Source organism: Apodemus sylvaticus, chromosome 11 (assembly GCF_947179515.1).
Source record: "Apodemus sylvaticus chromosome 11, mApoSyl1.1, whole genome shotgun sequence".
In the NCBI taxonomy this organism is placed as follows: domain Eukaryota; kingdom Metazoa; phylum Chordata; class Mammalia; order Rodentia; family Muridae; genus Apodemus; species Apodemus sylvaticus.
The window spans coordinates 75,944,484-75,960,230 of NC_067482.1; the positions used below are offsets into that span (position 1 = coordinate 75,944,484).

Below are 15,747 nucleotides of genomic sequence, written 5' to 3' on the forward strand. Positions count from 1 at the left end.
CAACCACCTCTGCCTGTGGGAGGCAGTCTTGGAACCTGAGGCAGCCTGGCTCCTGCCTACACCTGGAGTGCATGCACCAAAAGACTGGAGAGGGGTCAAGACAAACCTCTGTCCTCTGAGGCTGTCGCACATTGCTAGGCTTGTTACAGTTACACGGATCTGAGCAAATACGCAGGGCTAGTGCATTAAACATTGACAGCCACGCCGCTGGGAGCCACGCCACTGGGGGCCTGTGCTTCTGGGGAAGTTAGATGGCTAGGGACTGGCTTCACATTTTATCTGAAACAACTAGAGAAAATAAATGAAGCAATTGTCCTTAAGATCTCAGACAATTGGGAGATAGCAACAGGTTGGTCTCAGAGTTCAAGGCGAGCCTGGTCTACATAGTTGAGTTCCAGGTCTACTGTATAAGATCCTGTTTCATCTAAACAAACAAAGCCACAAACAAAAAAACCCGGGAAAAACAAACAACAACAAAACCCCCCAAAACAAAAACAAAATCCTCTCTCCTATCTGAAAGAGAGATGTTTTTAGGCTAGGCATAGTGGTGCACACCTTTAATCCCAGTACCTGGGAGGCAGAGGCATACAGATCTCTGAGTTTGAGGCTAGCTTGGTCTACATAGTGAGTTCCAGGATAACCAAAGCAACAAACCAAGAAAAGATTTCAGAAAACAGGTGCTAATGTCTGCAAACCAGCAGGGTTCCAGATAGCCTGAATCCTTTCTGTGGAAATGCAAAATACAGCTTAAAACTATATATATCATGGACTCCCCCAAATATCCCCTACCCTTGTCCTCCATGTCTCTCCCCATTGGAGACCCTTTCGGGTCACCCTTACCATTTGACTCTTCTGCCTGTCCCTCCTGGGCCCAAACTATTCTGGTGCCTGTACCAGAACCCCTGGGTTCCTCGAGCACCAGGTTGTCTCCAGGACAGGCCAGGTCAATTGGATTTTCTCCAGGGCTGAAGGTACAGAGACTAGGCAGGTACACAAAGCCTTTCAAACAGAAACTGCGCGGAGGGGAAGTGTCTAGGATGAGATAGCTGCTCCCAGGTTTAAATCATCTCCCGCCGCACTTCTTGCCTAATTACGAGGAGTGGAGCAGTGCGTAAGTGCGCAGATGAGACCGAGTAGCCCCAGTTCGGCCGCAGGGCTCGGCTTTCCCAGCTTCGTCTCCTTAAGGGAGCCCGGAGTCCGGCTGGAGAGTTCTGAAGGTTGCAGACCCAGCTAGAAAAGGCTTTGGGATCTTTGCTCTCTGCGGGCGGTGGGCAGGGCAGAGCCAGAGACCAAAAAGTGGGCCGTCATATGGGCGGGGCCTGAGGTGGGCGGGGTCGGATTGAGAAGGGAGGCGGGGCCTGGAGGGGACCTATTGGTGGGCTGGTTGCAGGTGGGCGGTCCTACAGGGCCCAGGCCTGTCAGTCTGCTAGCTCTGCAGAGGAAGATGGCGTCTCGAAGAGAGAGGGTCTCTACGCTGCCCCGGCTCCAGCTGCTATTGCTGTTGTTGCTGCCGCTGCTGCTTGTGCCCCAGCCCATAGCAGGCCATGGAGGCAAGTACTCGCGGGAGAAGAACGAGCCCGAGATGGCCGCCAAGCGCGAGTCCGGGGAGGAGTTCCGCATGGAGAAGCTGAACCAGCTATGGGAAAAGGCCAAACGGGTGAGCGGGGCCAGGGAGACGCGCGGGGATGGGGGCTAGCAAAGTGACGCGTGTGAGCGAAAGAGAGCAGGCCCCCGATCTAGATGCCAGCGTAGTCGCTGGGACGGGGGACGGCCTACCCTTTGTACTGCCCCTCTTTAAATGCCAGGTGGGCCATCTTGACCTCACTTTTAATAAGAGACCCAAAAGCCCAGAACTTAGTACTGGTTGTAAGGGGCTGTGGTTGCCTTTAGTGCAATTCCAATGAATGACACCCACCCTTCCTAGCTGTGCACACTTCTGCCCCAAAAGCCAATTTTCCAAAGAGCCAGTTATTCAGTTGGAGGTAGCTGGGTGCTTTGTACATAGGGTCTGGCTTGCAAGTCTTATATCTGTATTTACTTCGATGAAAGAAGAAAAACAGGTGACCTGAGATAAGACAGAACCGAGACCGCAGAAGCCGCTGTTGCTAGTGGAGCTGGTTAATTTGGGTAAAGTATTTCCTGAGGGGTTTGAAATTCCTTAGTATAAGTAGACAAAACCCTAGACCTGGGGAAGGCTGAAGTCAGATTTAGCAGCTATGCTAATCTCTCTTCCTTTTGAAATGGAGATATCCAGAGCCTGAGGGCTGGCCTGGAATTTGGGTCCCCTCCCTAATTACTCTCCAGGACTGTTCTTGGGCTTTTGTTTAGGTATTTATTTATAAACTGACTGTCTGTGCCTCTGTATCTTCCTTGATAGCTTGAAGAGGGAAGAGGGTCACCCTTTAGCCCTCCAGCTTAAACATTCCTGAGTTTGAGAGGAGAGTAAATAATTTGCAAACTAAGAGTGAGTTTTAAAAGAAAACCATGGAGAACTTTGGCCCTAGAGGATTAGGATGGAGAGAGAGTTGGGAGGTCAGCTTCAGGGGAAGGGGAGTGGTTCCTCACAGACCACCCCACAGCTTAGTGCCCAGCCCGTGTCTTTGGGAGACTGCTTCAAGAGGGCACCAGTGTGCTGTGTCCAGCCTGCAAAGGTTTGGGACAGCCCTGTGGCCTGGAAAAGCAGTTCAGCTTTCTGGAGAAAGGCCCGCAGCCCAGCTGGGAGTAGATGTGTGAAGGGCTTCGGAGCAGTGGGAACCATCTAGAGTAAAAGGCTTGCTGTCCGTGACAGTCATCTCCAGTGCCCACCGTGATGACTGTGCTTCCAATAAGACGATGGGGCCGTGAGGCCATTAGCGGACACTGTTGAAGACTTTAGGAAGTGTAGCCTGGTATCCATAGGTCCTGGGATCGCTTTTGTTCAGAAGGTGGCCCCAAGTCCTCCACATGCACGTTCAGGTTACTTTCTCAGACCTACTGTGGCAGGTCACCTGTCCTCTGTGCCTTCATGGTCCCTTGAGCCTCCGCCATAGCCACTGATCTGTGGTAGCATCCAATTATATTTCTCCTGATTGTCCATAGTTCCAAGTCACTGTTAGGATGACTGTTCTCTTCATCCTGTCTAAGCCTGTCTGTCTGTCCTTCCAGCCTCCAGCCCTAAAGTTCAGCAGAGGATGCGTGTTCGCATTTTCTGCTGAACGGATGGGGACAGTCTTCCAGGTGCCTCCTTCCTTTAGAGAATGTCTTGTGTCTATCTACTTCCAAGCAGCCTAGGCCTTGTGGGCACAGGCTGAGTTTTGCTGTGTTACCTTCTAGACATGGAAGCTTCCAGCTAGGTCCTACCTGCTAGGTTACCTCTGCTCAGGGGGAGAGAGCACCAGGTTCTTATCTTTCTTTTTTCTCTCTTTTTTTTTTAAAGATTTATTTACTTATTATATGTAAGTACACTGTAGCTCTCTTCAGACACTCAGAAGAGGGCATCAGATCTCATTACAAATGGTTGTGAGCCACCATGTGGTTGCTGGGATTTGAACTCAGGACCTTTGAAAGAGCAGTCAGTGCTCTTAACCCCTGAGCCATCTCTCCAGCCCTGTTCTTATCTTTCATGTAAACATGTAAATATTTGGGATGGGCTTTCTGCCCTTCTGGGTGACAGTTATCAGAGCAATCAGCTCCCATCCTTCCTGCTTGAGGTAGATAAGGGGCTCACCCCAGCCTTTCCTGGGTTATAGCCTTTTGGGGGTTCTCAGTGACCTTCCTTCACCATCCAGGGAGGTTTTATCTTGTATGTTAGAAAAAGTGTGGCAGGGCTCTTTGCCTTGCCCCATTCCCAAGCCACCTTTAGAAGAACTGAGGTCTGTCTTGATGCTCCAGGGAGTGGAGTCAGCTATGGGAGAGCTCTGCAGAGGGAGTGTGGACACCATCATTCCCATTGTCTCCATCCTCCTCCATCTTGTGAGATTAGGCAATCTGAGACTAGGGGGAGGGGGGCGTTGCTTCATATCCTGACTCTGGCACTACCCGGTTCCTGTTTCATAGACAGGCTTAGGATGATGAGCTGGGAGCCAGTCAGTGGGGGATTGGGGCACGTCTGTCCTGATTCAGCGATTTGACGTGCCTAGTATGTTGCAAGATGAACACACTGGGCAGTGTGGGGAGCAAAGGACTCTCCTTGGAGTTGGGGTCGGGGAACCTCCACAGGTTACCACATCCTCTCAGAGACCCAGTTTCATCCTCTTAGACAAAATGTACTCAGATTGCAGGAGCTGACTTTTCAGGCCCCCAGGAGCACAGTCCTTCTGACGGACTGATTTTGAGATAGGATCCCCCTGTGGTAGTATGCCTGCTATGTATGTACAAGGCCCTAGATCTGGTCCTAGCACCTCAAAATAAAAATGTTAGATTGTATTGGCAAGTTTTTTATAAATTTAATCTTCTACTATGTGGTAATTCTTTTTCTTCTCCTACTTCTTGTAAAAATTACCTATTTCCCCACCAAGTCCAGCCCTTCGCTGGTGTATCCTTTACCTGGTCCATAGCTCTGGTGTCGGGGTCAGAGTGGGAAAGGTGTGGAACCTGCTGCAGGCTACCGACAGCCCTTGGCTTCCAGACCTGGGATTTCTAGACCTTGCCTCAGCCGTGTCTTTAGCTGGGCTCCTAACATAGGGTGTCAGTCTTTGAAGGCCTTGTGTGTCTTATCGGTGACTTCCAGCCCTGTCCACTCAGAACTCCTAAGTCCCTCTCCCCCAGTCAGCCTTGTTGCCCATGGTCTGTCCCATGGCGGCTTGTCACACTCCTTTCCTTTCTCCATGGGCAGCTTCACCTGTCTCCCGTGAAGCTGGCTGAGCTACATTCTGACCTGAAGATACAAGAAAGGGATGAACTCAACTGGAAGAAGCTGAAGGTGGAAGGCTTGGATGAGGATGGGGAGAAAGAAGCGAAACTGGTCCACAACCTTAATGGTACCTTCCTATTCCCATGGTGAGGGGTCGGGGGAGGGGGGGCAGCCATCAGCTCCCCGGCCAAGTTGAGGGAAAGGGGAGGGGGGCGGGCATGTGACAGCAAGTGCAGCCTGTAAGGTGACTCATCTGAGGACAGATGCCCTTGGTCTTGTCCCAAGTGCCTGTGCTGCTGTCTGAATGTTGGGAGAGTCAGGACTAGGGACTTAATACACTGATACCCAGGCAACCAAAGGCTCTGGAGCTGTTTGGCCAGGAAGGAGACTGTCTTAGTCAGGGTTTCTATTCCTGCACAACATTATGACCAAGAAGCAAGTTGGGGAGGAAAGGGTTTATTGAGCTTACACTTCCACGTTGCAGTTCATCACTAAAGGAAGTCAGGACTGGAACTCAAGCAGATCAGGAAGCAGGAGCTGATGCAGAGGCCATGGAAGGATGTTTCTTACTGGCTTGCTTCCCCTGGCTTGCTCAGCCTGCTCTCTTATAGAACTCAAGAATACCAGCCCAAAGGTGGTACCACCCACAAGGGGCCCTCCCCACTTGATCACTAATTGAGAAAATGCCCCACAGCTGGATCTCATGGAGGCACTTCCCCAACTGAAGCTCCTTTCTTTGTGATAATTCCAGCCTGTGTCAAGTTGACACACAAAACTAGCCAGTACAGAGACATAGGATGCTGTCAGCCAAAGGAGGAAGTAGGTCTGATGTCTGAACAGACTGTGCGGGCAAGGCGGGTTGTGAACATTTCCTTGTGTGGACATTGATGATGGGCAGAGTCTCACATGTTTGAACTTAGTGCACACGTGGGTCCTTAGGTCTAGAGGATGGGTGTGTGCTGCACTTAGATTCTCTTCCCGTCCTCCTCACTCCCTCAGCCCACAATCAGGCATCATTTAGGACATTAGGACGTAGCCCATAGACTGGCCACCAGCCCTTCTGCACACCCTGGGCATTGAAGTTCTATACCAGCTCTGCCTCCAACTGGCTGACCAGTGGCACGTTTGACCCCCATCACCACCATGCCCCCACTCTTTGTGCTAGCACACTGCTTTCCACGTGACCTAGGCACGTCCTGCCTCTCATGGTAGTCCTAAACTGAGTGTAGTGCCCCCCATGAGGTACCACTAGTGTGCAGGGTAGGTGATGGGAGTGAATGTTGGCTGTTATAAGCAACCAAACTGTAACCAGGATTCATACAAGCAGCTTCTGCAGAACTAGCCCTCAGTGCTAAGGTCTCTGCTATGACAGGAATTACCCTGTATAGAGTCCCTTCCTCAGGCGTTGGACCCCCAGGAGAGGAGGCCAGCTCTACAGAGATAGACTTGGGCTCAGAAATAGAAGAATGCAGAAGGCCAGGAAGAGAGCTAGTGACCACCAACCCCTGGCTAGCCAGTGTCCTGGGTGGGGTTTAGCCTCCACTTGATGGGGGTCTGGCTGCATAGAGCAAGATTTTCTCTTTGGGTGACATTTTCCCTTCACTGGTACTGGTGGCCCAGCAGCAGACCTAACAGGATTAGGAGCTGATGTGTGAGGTTGACCCTTCTAAGCACTCGGTGGCACGCTTGCTGCTGGAGATGGGTGCTCACTGATGCTGGCCACCTTCTGGGCGTGGCCCATGAGGGCCCTTCCTTCACTGCTCAAGTCAGTACTGGCCCCACATCTGGGGGACCAAAATGTAAGTCCGGACCGAGAACTTGGGTATAAGAAACAGGTAGGTGCTGCCGCTGATCATATCAAGGGTTGGGCCCCCTAGCTATAACCAGCTCTACCCGGGTCAGGCCAGATCCTTAAGGGCTAGTCTCAAGGGAGCTGCCTCGTTAAGACCCTCAGCTCTTGTGCAAAACTCAGTCCTATGGGGGCAGCTGTTCAGGGATATGCCCACTGTCATTCCCAGGGCTAGCTCATTCCCCAGGCTGGGCCTGGGCACTGCAGGGAACTCAGTCTTAACTCCAAACAGTCTTGTGCAATTTGCCTATGGGCCCAAGTCCAATGGACCTTTTGTGTTCCCCTCTTCTCTAGTTCTCCTCAGACCCTGACCCAGCTCAGGCACTGGGACTACCCAGGTTGGGGGTGACAGCTCTTTTTCATGGTAGCCAGCAATGAGCAGGCGTGGGCTGGGCGGCAAAGCTGCAGAGACAGTGCCAGGCACTGGCTCCGAGGCTAAGAGGTATCGAGCTTACTGTGTTGCCCAGGCTGCTCCCCAACTCCCAGACTCAAAGCATTCCTCCCGCTTAATCCCCCCAAGTATCATAGATTAGAGTCTCAAGCCACTGCCCACTTTTAAAATGGCTTTGTAAGATCTAAATTAGATCTAATGGAGTCCAGGTCAAGTCGCAGTGTATGTGCCCATGCTGCCTGCCCACAGATACTTCCTGACCCGTCAGTAGGAGTGGCTTTCTGTGGTCATCAGAGATGCTACAGACCACTCCAGGAACACATGCAGGACAATGGGAATTCACACCTCAAGGCACATTATCCCAGCTCTGGGGGCAGAGGGGGGTTCAAGCTTCCAGGCAGGGTGGAGCGCCAAAAACTGAACCACAGGGACACTTGCAGGGTTGGCTGTGACTGAGAGCAGAGCCCGTCAGAAGGAACAGTGTGGGGAGGCTGCATTGGAGGCATGCGGCCCCTGATCCCCTAGGGCATGGAGACCATAGTGCCTGTGGAACTGCCCAATGATAGTTGTGGGATGAAGGCCCCAAGAAAGTGCTGGTGATCAGTGGGTCACCGGTTTGGAAATGACAAAGTAACACAATAGAAATTCTGTACCCTTTCTGGAGAAGACAGGGTCACAGGTGAGGGACGGATCCCCAGCAGCTAAGCAGAAGTTAGGCCCAGGAGCCTGTCTGCTCTTAAGAGCAGGTACCAAGCAAGCCCCCTCTCTCACCAAGCAGGCGTGGGCAGCCTGCACGTGGCATGTAAGGTCCAGGGAAGCCTGGCCGGCAGGGCCATGCAAGTTACAGGACAGTCATTTTTGAAGTCAGCTAGCAGGTTTGCCCATTATGTGCTGGTGCCAAAAGGTGCCAAGACTTCCAGAGTGGAAGGGCTGTGGACACGCATAAAGTCTGGATATCTCAGAGATGAGGTGCCTATTGGCCAGCCTCTCCTACCCCTCACCCTGACACCCAGGAGACTATTCAGTCCTGTTTTGTTTTTGTTTGTTTGTTGTTGGTTTGGTTTGGTGTTTGGGTTTTTACTGGGGTTTGGCATATGCCAGAAATGGAAGTATCAAGATACAGTCCGAGCATCAGCCCACACCTTCCCTGCCCAGGAGCTCCTGATTCAGCTGGAATCTAGGATGCCTTGCAAGGCCCTGGCCTTGAGCACCTAAGCTGATGCATGTCCTCCCCAGATCTTGTGTGGCTACTCATGGGGGTTGGGGGAGGAACCTTCTAGAAAATTAGAAGCAGACTCCTCATATAGGAGGAGTGGCAACTTCTGCCTATTAAGGGAGACAGTGTCCAATAAAAATCAAATGCCTCTCCAGTCATCCTGGCCAGGTACGGACTGGATGGGAGGAAGGACACCCAGATGGCGCACAGCAACGCACTCAGTGAAGACACCCAGGAGGAGCTGGGGGACCCCAGGCTGGAAAAGCTGTGGCACAAGGTACCACGTGCCATTTTCCCCTTACCTTCTGGAACTCGTGCCGACCTGTGGAGAGTTATGATGTGGGGCTGGGAGGGCTCTGTCTGCTGTCACCTTGCTGCCTCTTCTACACCAACTCAGGCTGCTGGCTTCACCGCGAGTCATGATCTGTGCGTATATTGTCCTTTCTGTGACGTCTGGGCTGTCCTGATTGGCTACTCTTGCTCAGCAGGGCTGCTCCTCGCTGTCAGGGCTGCAGTCTTAGGTGTGCTCTTCATGGTGTGTGGCTAAATCACACAGGCGTCAGGTCAGGCAGCTGTCTTTCCATTATTTTGTCTGGTCTGTGGTCCTGCTTCTGGGCTTAGGCAAGGGGCCCTCAGCTATGTACAGATTTTGGCGTGGGCTCTTGATACTGTGATTGTGAAAGTGGGCAGTACTGGGTCTGGCCTGTCATTGCTTTGTGGTAGAGACCTAAGCAGGGAGCATGGTATGGGTGGATATTGGGATGTGGCCTTGGTTCAGTGCCACAGGCTCGCTGGTCCGGCTCCTGGAATAGCCTGTCTGGGTTACACGGATCTGTTCCCTGCTGGACTACCGAGATGGCCCTGTTGTTCTCAATATGTACACAGCCGGAAGAGTTAAGCAGATGTAGGCACCATCCTCAGAGTCCTTCCCTGTCCTTCTCTGGCCAGCCCTGTCAAATCAGGACATCGAGGAAAAGAGACAGAGCTTCCTTATCGATTTTTCTTTTCCTAGTGCACACACCTAGTAGAGGGACACAAGGCTTGCAGGGTGGGGGGGGTGGGGGGTGAGGGGTGGGGGATGGGGGGGGTAGGGGGTGAGAACAGCCCCAAGCTCTGCCCTGGAGCAAGGATACAGCCGATAGGCACCTGGACTCCACGGGGTGTGCTGGTGACGAGACAGACATGGTCACCCCAGGCTGTTTCCTCTTAGGCAAAGATATCAGGGAAATTCTCCAGTGAAGAATTGGACAAGCTGTGGAGGGAGTTTCTGCACTACAAAGAGAAGATCCACGAGTACAACGTGCTGCTAGACACACTGAGCAGAGCTGAAGGTCCGCCACGCCTGCGGGTTCTGGGCACAGTGGAATGCGGTGACCTGGGGTTGCGGGGAGGAAAGGGGGACACTTATGTTTCTACCCATGTCCATGAATACATACGGGTTTTATATCAGTTGTGTTATGTCAGTACAGCTATACAGACTGCTTCTGGGGTAACTGAGGTGTCCTGATGTAACAGGCCCATCACTCTAACGTAAGCCAGCCTTCATGAGTTCTGAGTAGTGTGACCTTGCCAAGAAGGGGGCCTGAGAAAGTAGGTGCCATTAAGGACCGTGGAGACCCCTGGGGCAAGCCTTTGGGTATAGATGCTGAGACATCCACACTCAGCTGTTTTGAGAAAGCACATCTATTAGCTAGCTCTGAGGGCTCCTGTGGATGGACTTGGGGCCATCTTGGCCGGTAGGATGCCAGTTCTTGTCAAGACATTCTGTGTCTTGCTCTGCAGAGGGTTATGAGAACCTCATCAGTCCGTCGGACATGACCCACATCAAGAGAGACACCCTGGCCAGCAAGCACAGCGAGCTGAAGGACAGACTGCGCAGTATCAACCAGGGCCTCGACCGCCTGAGGAAGGTCAGCCATCAGGGCTATGACTCCGCCACTGGTAAGTCCCGGGGACAGGTGCACGGACTCAGGAGTGCAGAGGAGGCTTGTCATACTCAGTTGTCTGTGTCCTGTGCCCCACTTCCTGGAGCGACTCAGTGATTCAGAGTACTGGCCTACTGCAGAGGACCCGGGTTCCATCTCCAGCACCAACATAGCATCTCACAACTCTCTGTAACTCCAGTCCCAGGTGATCCAATATTCTCTAATGTGTACTACCCAGACATACATGCAGCCAAAACATTCATGCACATAAAATAAAGGTTAATTTTTAAAAAATGTTCTGGGCCGGCTGTCAGCCCTGTCACCTAAATTATTTTGAAGTGGTAGTGGAGTGGCCCTCCATCTAGGCCGTCTTTCAGCCTTGGTCATTGCACACAGGACTATCTCTGAATCCCCTCGCCAGTGGATTCAGTGGAGGCCAGCTTTGCTGTTGATCCCATGCTGGCCTATGGCCCTTGTATCAAGCAGGGTGTCAGCATCTACTGCGGTGACAACCCTACCCTCTTGGGACTTACCTGAGTGATAGGGCCAGCCTCGCTGTCTATCCCTGGGGCTCCAGGTGGTGGCAGGGTGGTGCCTAGTTTTGTGTCCAGCAATGGACAAAGTCCTACATGCACACAGCCTTAGGCAGCACGGGCCCAGGCAGAGCCTCCTCTGGGAGCACCTACAAGGCCTTGCAGGCATGCAGTGCTCTCTCTTGTGGGGCTGGGCTTGAGGACTGCTGTGAAGTCATCTCTCCCTCTCCAGAGACTGCTTGCTGTGGAGATGACCAATCTATCTCATTGACCAGCTCTGAGGACTTACTGTTGTTGGGTTAATGGGGCTATGAGAGGGAGCCTGGCCACGGTCAATGTGTTGGGTGTCCCCACGCTCCGTGATAACCTCCATCCTGCCCTCTGTGGGCTGTCTCCTAGAGAACTGCGTCCAAACAGTCCCTTGGCTTCTCCCACTGACCTGTCTGTGGAACAGTATAGGCCTAACTCCTATGTTCTTTGTAAAACCAGGGTTCTCTTGGGTCGTGGACAGGGAGGGCCCTGTGGACAGCAGGATTTTCTAAGGCCAGGGAACCTTGCTGGATGGCTGCCTGTTTACCCCAGTCCAGAGATCATGGGAACTAAAATGTGAATGGACAGGCCTCAGCTATGACTGGGTGACAGGACCATGAAGATCCAGCTGGGTGTGGTCCTGTCACACCTCTGTTCTCACCACACCCGAGCCAGGAGCAGGCTAACAGTCCTGGGTAGAGGTAGCAGGTGATTCTGGGTCTCGAGGATGTGACCCCTCCAAGGTCTGTAGCCGGGTTTCAATCAAGCTGCATCTGAGCTGGTGCTGTGAGCACAGACCAGGTACTTAGTGCTCCCAAGATGCCACACACACTGTTCCCTCGGGATGACAGGCCACTTGGCCCCCAACACCAAGGTATGTCCTACCGTGCCACCTACCCAGTCAGCCCACCCTTGCTCTCCTGCAGAGTTTGAAGAGCCCCGAGTGATAGATCTGTGGGACCTGGCTCAGTCTGCCAACTTCACCGAGAAGGAACTGGAGTCGTTCAGGGTAAGGAAACTGGGAACCAAAGCTGTGTTGCCTTCTATTGTGGGCTCCAATAGGACCAGGTTCTCTATTTCTCTTCCTCATCCCACAATGCATTTGTGGTTTTGTCCTGACCCTTTTCCTTCCCGCCCCTGGCTTCTGCAGTTCTCATCATCCTGGTCGGCAGTCAAGTGGTAGCAGGTGGGGACACGCCTCTCACGCCAACAGTCTCAGTACTTCCTGTGTGTAGCATGGTGGGTGGTCTGCACTGCTCTGTGCGTGAGGTGCTGAGAGGGATGTAAGGCCAGAGTGTGCGGTGGGAACAGAGTTCCAGGAAGCTGATGGGGGGGAATATCTTCTGAACAGGATCGTTGAGTTACTTGCTGTTTAGGATAGGCTAGGACATGCTTGGGACCTGTATAGTATGAGGTCCCCAAGGCTTCTCCAGCGTGTCTGTGCCCAAGGAGCTCCAGAGGTGGAGTTTCTGGAGACCACTGACCTCCCAGTGATTACTAGACCCACGAGGTCAAAGGGAGCAAGCAGGGAAGAGCCCAGCAGCAGGCAACCTGTGAGAAACAAAGGAGCCCTAAGGGGCAAGGGCAGGGGCAGGGAGGTCGACATAAGGCCATCCTCAGGGGCTTCAGCTTTTGTGGCCCTGGGAGGAAACCTTAGATCCCAAAATCCAGCCTGCCTTAGCCATGATCTCCTGGAGGTGGGAGATGGTGACCACTTGGAGTCAGTGGGAAAGAAGGTGTCCAGGGATGGGAGTTCAAAGGTCCCCGCTGCTACCAGGTCCTGGTGGACAGTCCCCGTTTAGAGTTCTTGGGAGTGCAGGACCATCCCCGAGTGAGAGACAGGCCCCTCAGGGTCAGGGCTCCGAGTTTGTGGAGAATGAGCCCCTGACGCCTCCTAGGAGGAGCTCAAGCACTTCGAGGCCAAAATCGAGAAGCACAACCACTACCAGAAGCAGCTGGAGATCTCCCACCAGAAGCTGAAGCACGTGGAGAGCATCGGCGACCCCGAGCACATCAGCCGCAACAAGGAGAAGTACATGCTGCTGGAGGAGAAGACCAAGGAACTGGGCTACAAGGTGGGCCATGCCGTCCCTCACGCCTCCGTCCCTCACGCCTCTGTCCCTCACGCCTCCGTCCCTCACGCCTCCGTCCTTGCACCCAGCCCTGTTCAGCCTACCCTGGGGTCGCAGACACATGACCTCCTGACTCGGGGAAACACAAACGCAGCCCACTGGGACCGTGAGTGGCCGGGTACTCAGCATGGGAGATGCTGGCACTGCCAGCAGACACCGTGCCTGTAGACAGCATGTGAGATGTACATGCCTGTAGACATGTACGGCAGCCAGCATTGTGGCATCCAGGGAACCGCTGGACAGGGAGCTGTCTCCTGACCTGCTGAGGTGTGGGCTGGAATCCCGGGCTGGCCACACTGGGATGTGACGTAGGTGGCCTGCAGAGGCGGTGGGGTCACCAGGAGCCCTTTAAGGAACAACCTCTGGATTAGTAGAAGCAGAGCAATGTGAACAGGCAAAGGCACGCCAGCTGGATGGGCAGGCCCCACATTGCTGGGCAGCCCCGAGGACCCAGCATACCTTGCCTCTGGAAGGATGTGGGGCTGCAGCCAGCATGGGAGATTCCCTCCTGTACCTTCTCAGTTGAGCAGAGAGTGTTAACTATGCAAAAATAAATAAACTCTGAGAAGTGGAGTACGTAGAACAACGGAAGCCTAATTTCCTGGGGCTCAGAGACCATTGATGAGGTTACCATAGGATTTGGGGGTTTTCACAGGGCTAAAATTCTAGCACATTCTTGCCTGCCCTTGGCCACCAAGAGACCTGTTGCAATGAGGGGCCCTGTGAATCTGGACAATAAACTAGGGGTGCCAAGACCACATGATATGCTTTGAGACCTGCCAGCTACTGACATCAAACCACAGGTCTCATATGAAGGGCGGTGCTAGCAGCTCTTACTTTGAGAGAACTCATTAAAACCTCAGATGAAGCCAGGTCCGTGTCTGGTAGGTCAGTATGGCTCTTTGCGCCCTTGTGGTATTGAGTCAGCAGTGGAGTCTTCTGTGACCCCCTGCAGGTGTCCACTGCTGTGTGGAAGAGTCAGTGCCTTCATGGGCTACCATAGGGTCTCCACAGTGTCATTATCTATCTGTGGGGTGACCTGCTTCTAGTTGTGTGGCTTTTAGCATTCCTTCTGTTTTTGCGTCTGCACTGAGCTGTGTCCTTACTTATGACATGTTCTGGGTGGCTATGCAGTGAGCCAGAGTGTTTAGTACTGGTTCTCAGCTCTCCTGTGAGCTCATGATAGCAGGCTTGCCATGGTGTCCCCCACTGACAGGTGTCCTCTTATATGACAGGTGAAGAAGCATCTGCAGGACCTGTCTAGCAGGGTCTCAAGGGCTCGGCACAATGAGCTCTGAAGCCAGAAGCCACCACCAGCAGCCTGGAGAGGCTCTTGAAGACACCGGGAGCTGTCAGCATGTCATCGGCTTGCATGGACCTGCAGTGACAGTTTGTGGCTGACCACAGTGACAAGGAGGATCCTTTGAAATACCAAGCTGATCCTGCAGTGCCTGGCAAGGACTTCTTTTCTTTCAAGCAAGGGTAGCTGTCACCACCCTGGTTGAGGGCCTTGGGTACAGCTATCAGTGAGATATGACTGGCCTCCACACTGCAGCAAAACAGTTTACACTGAAATTGCAGAAATCTGCCACTGGAAATGTTCTGTACAGAGTCCTTAAATACATGCCAGGGTTTGAGCCATCTAGTCCTTGCCTGGTATCTTGAGGGATGGGCCATGGCAAATCCCCTTACAGATGAAAGGGGGAGGGGAAGACTAGTCACGCCCCGGAAGCTTTTCCCTTCCCACCCCACTCACCTTCTCCCTCCCTGGGGGTCTGACCCCAGACAGTTTCAAATCAAGAGTATTCAGGACAAAGATGGCAGAGGTAAAAGCCCGCAGAGGGAACATTTTCTGCCTCCCAAAAGACCCTGATTGGCTTCCAGATTCTGATCCCACAGGGGTAGCTAGAAGTTCGTCTGACCCCAGCAGCTGATCCTGGAAGATCAGGCCATGTAGTTTGTTAGCTGCTGAATCTCGGCTCAGAGGTTGCAGTCTGCCTATCAGGAGTGCACCATTGAATATCAAAGTTGGAAAGTTGCTCAGTGAACAAAATGCCCATCCTGCAAGCGCAAGGCCCACAGTTGAGACCCGCGGGGCCTTGGTGGATTTACTTACCTGTAGTCCCAGCCCTTGAGGGGCAGAGAAAGTATAGTCAGTCCCAGCCAAATAAGCAAAGGTGGAGTGTGCTGGGAGGAGGCACTCTGTTTGATGTGTGCACATTTACGTGTTTCCTCTTAGGAGTTACCTGTTCACAGTGAGCAGGCATAGACACTCATACATGGGTGAAACCTCCAGGGCATCATGCAAGAAGCCTGTGGGTTAAGGACAGCAGGCAGTGTGGTTCCCTCACCCACGCTGTGTCTGCCACCAACCAGGCCAGCTGGGATGTGTCCCCCTTACGGCACTAGTAAATATCTTCCCAGAGCCCTCAGCAGTGTCTCAGGCCCAGAGAAATTCTTGTTGCTAGGATCTCAGCTCTGCCTCTCTGGTTCAACCCAACACATACACTCCAGTACCCACTGAGGCCTCCTGTGCCACATAGCCCGGGGACTGGGATAACACTGGGCCCCAGACACCAGCCTCAGAGTCAACTGCAGGGTCAGTGCCTGGCTTGTCTCCCTAGAGCCAGAGGCCGTGGCTGTATTCTAGCACTTACATGTTTGTAGCAGTACACAGCCCAGCGAACCATCTCAGAGTGGGCGATACAGAGCTCACAGCTAAGTTAGGGAGCAAGTGTGACCTGTGTGGGAGCTGCCTGCTTCTGGAGCTGACCTCTAGTCAGGAGGTCACTCCCGACTAATCTCTGAAAGGTAAATCAGAGCCTGAAAATCTCCCTAGG

General features: G+C 53.0%; 1 protein-coding gene across 1 annotated transcript; it reads left to right on the plus strand.

Annotated features, from left to right (window-relative positions):
• Positions 1 to 1,394: 1,394 nt before the first annotated feature.
• Positions 1,395 to 14,544, plus strand: Lrpap1 (LDL receptor related protein associated protein 1). The gene is made up of 8 exons (XM_052198779.1): positions 1,395 to 1,657; positions 4,814 to 4,958; positions 8,443 to 8,564; positions 9,498 to 9,618; positions 10,070 to 10,228; positions 11,702 to 11,784; positions 12,674 to 12,850; positions 14,143 to 14,544. The coding sequence occupies exons 1-8, from the start codon at positions 1,445 to 1,447 to the stop codon at positions 14,203 to 14,205; spliced, it is 1,083 nt and encodes a 360-aa protein (XP_052054739.1). The 5' UTR covers positions 1,395 to 1,444; the 3' UTR covers positions 14,206 to 14,544.
• Positions 14,545 to 15,747: the final 1,203 nt, after the last annotated feature.

What these genes read in the sequence shown, in the direction of transcription:
- Lrpap1 (XM_052198779.1), top strand. Translation starts at nt 1,445, where the DNA reads ATGGCGTCTCGAAGAGAGAGGGTCTCTACGCTGCCCCGGCTCCAGCTG. An exon ending in ACTGGTCCACAACCTTAATG is followed by an intron (nt 4,959 to 8,442) that starts GTACCTTCCTAT and finishes ATGCCTCTCCAG; the next exon opens with TCATCCTGGCCAGGTACGGA. An exon ending in CCAAGGAACTGGGCTACAAG is followed by an intron (nt 12,851 to 14,142) that starts GTGGGCCATGCC and finishes CTTATATGACAG; the next exon opens with GTGAAGAAGCATCTGCAGGA.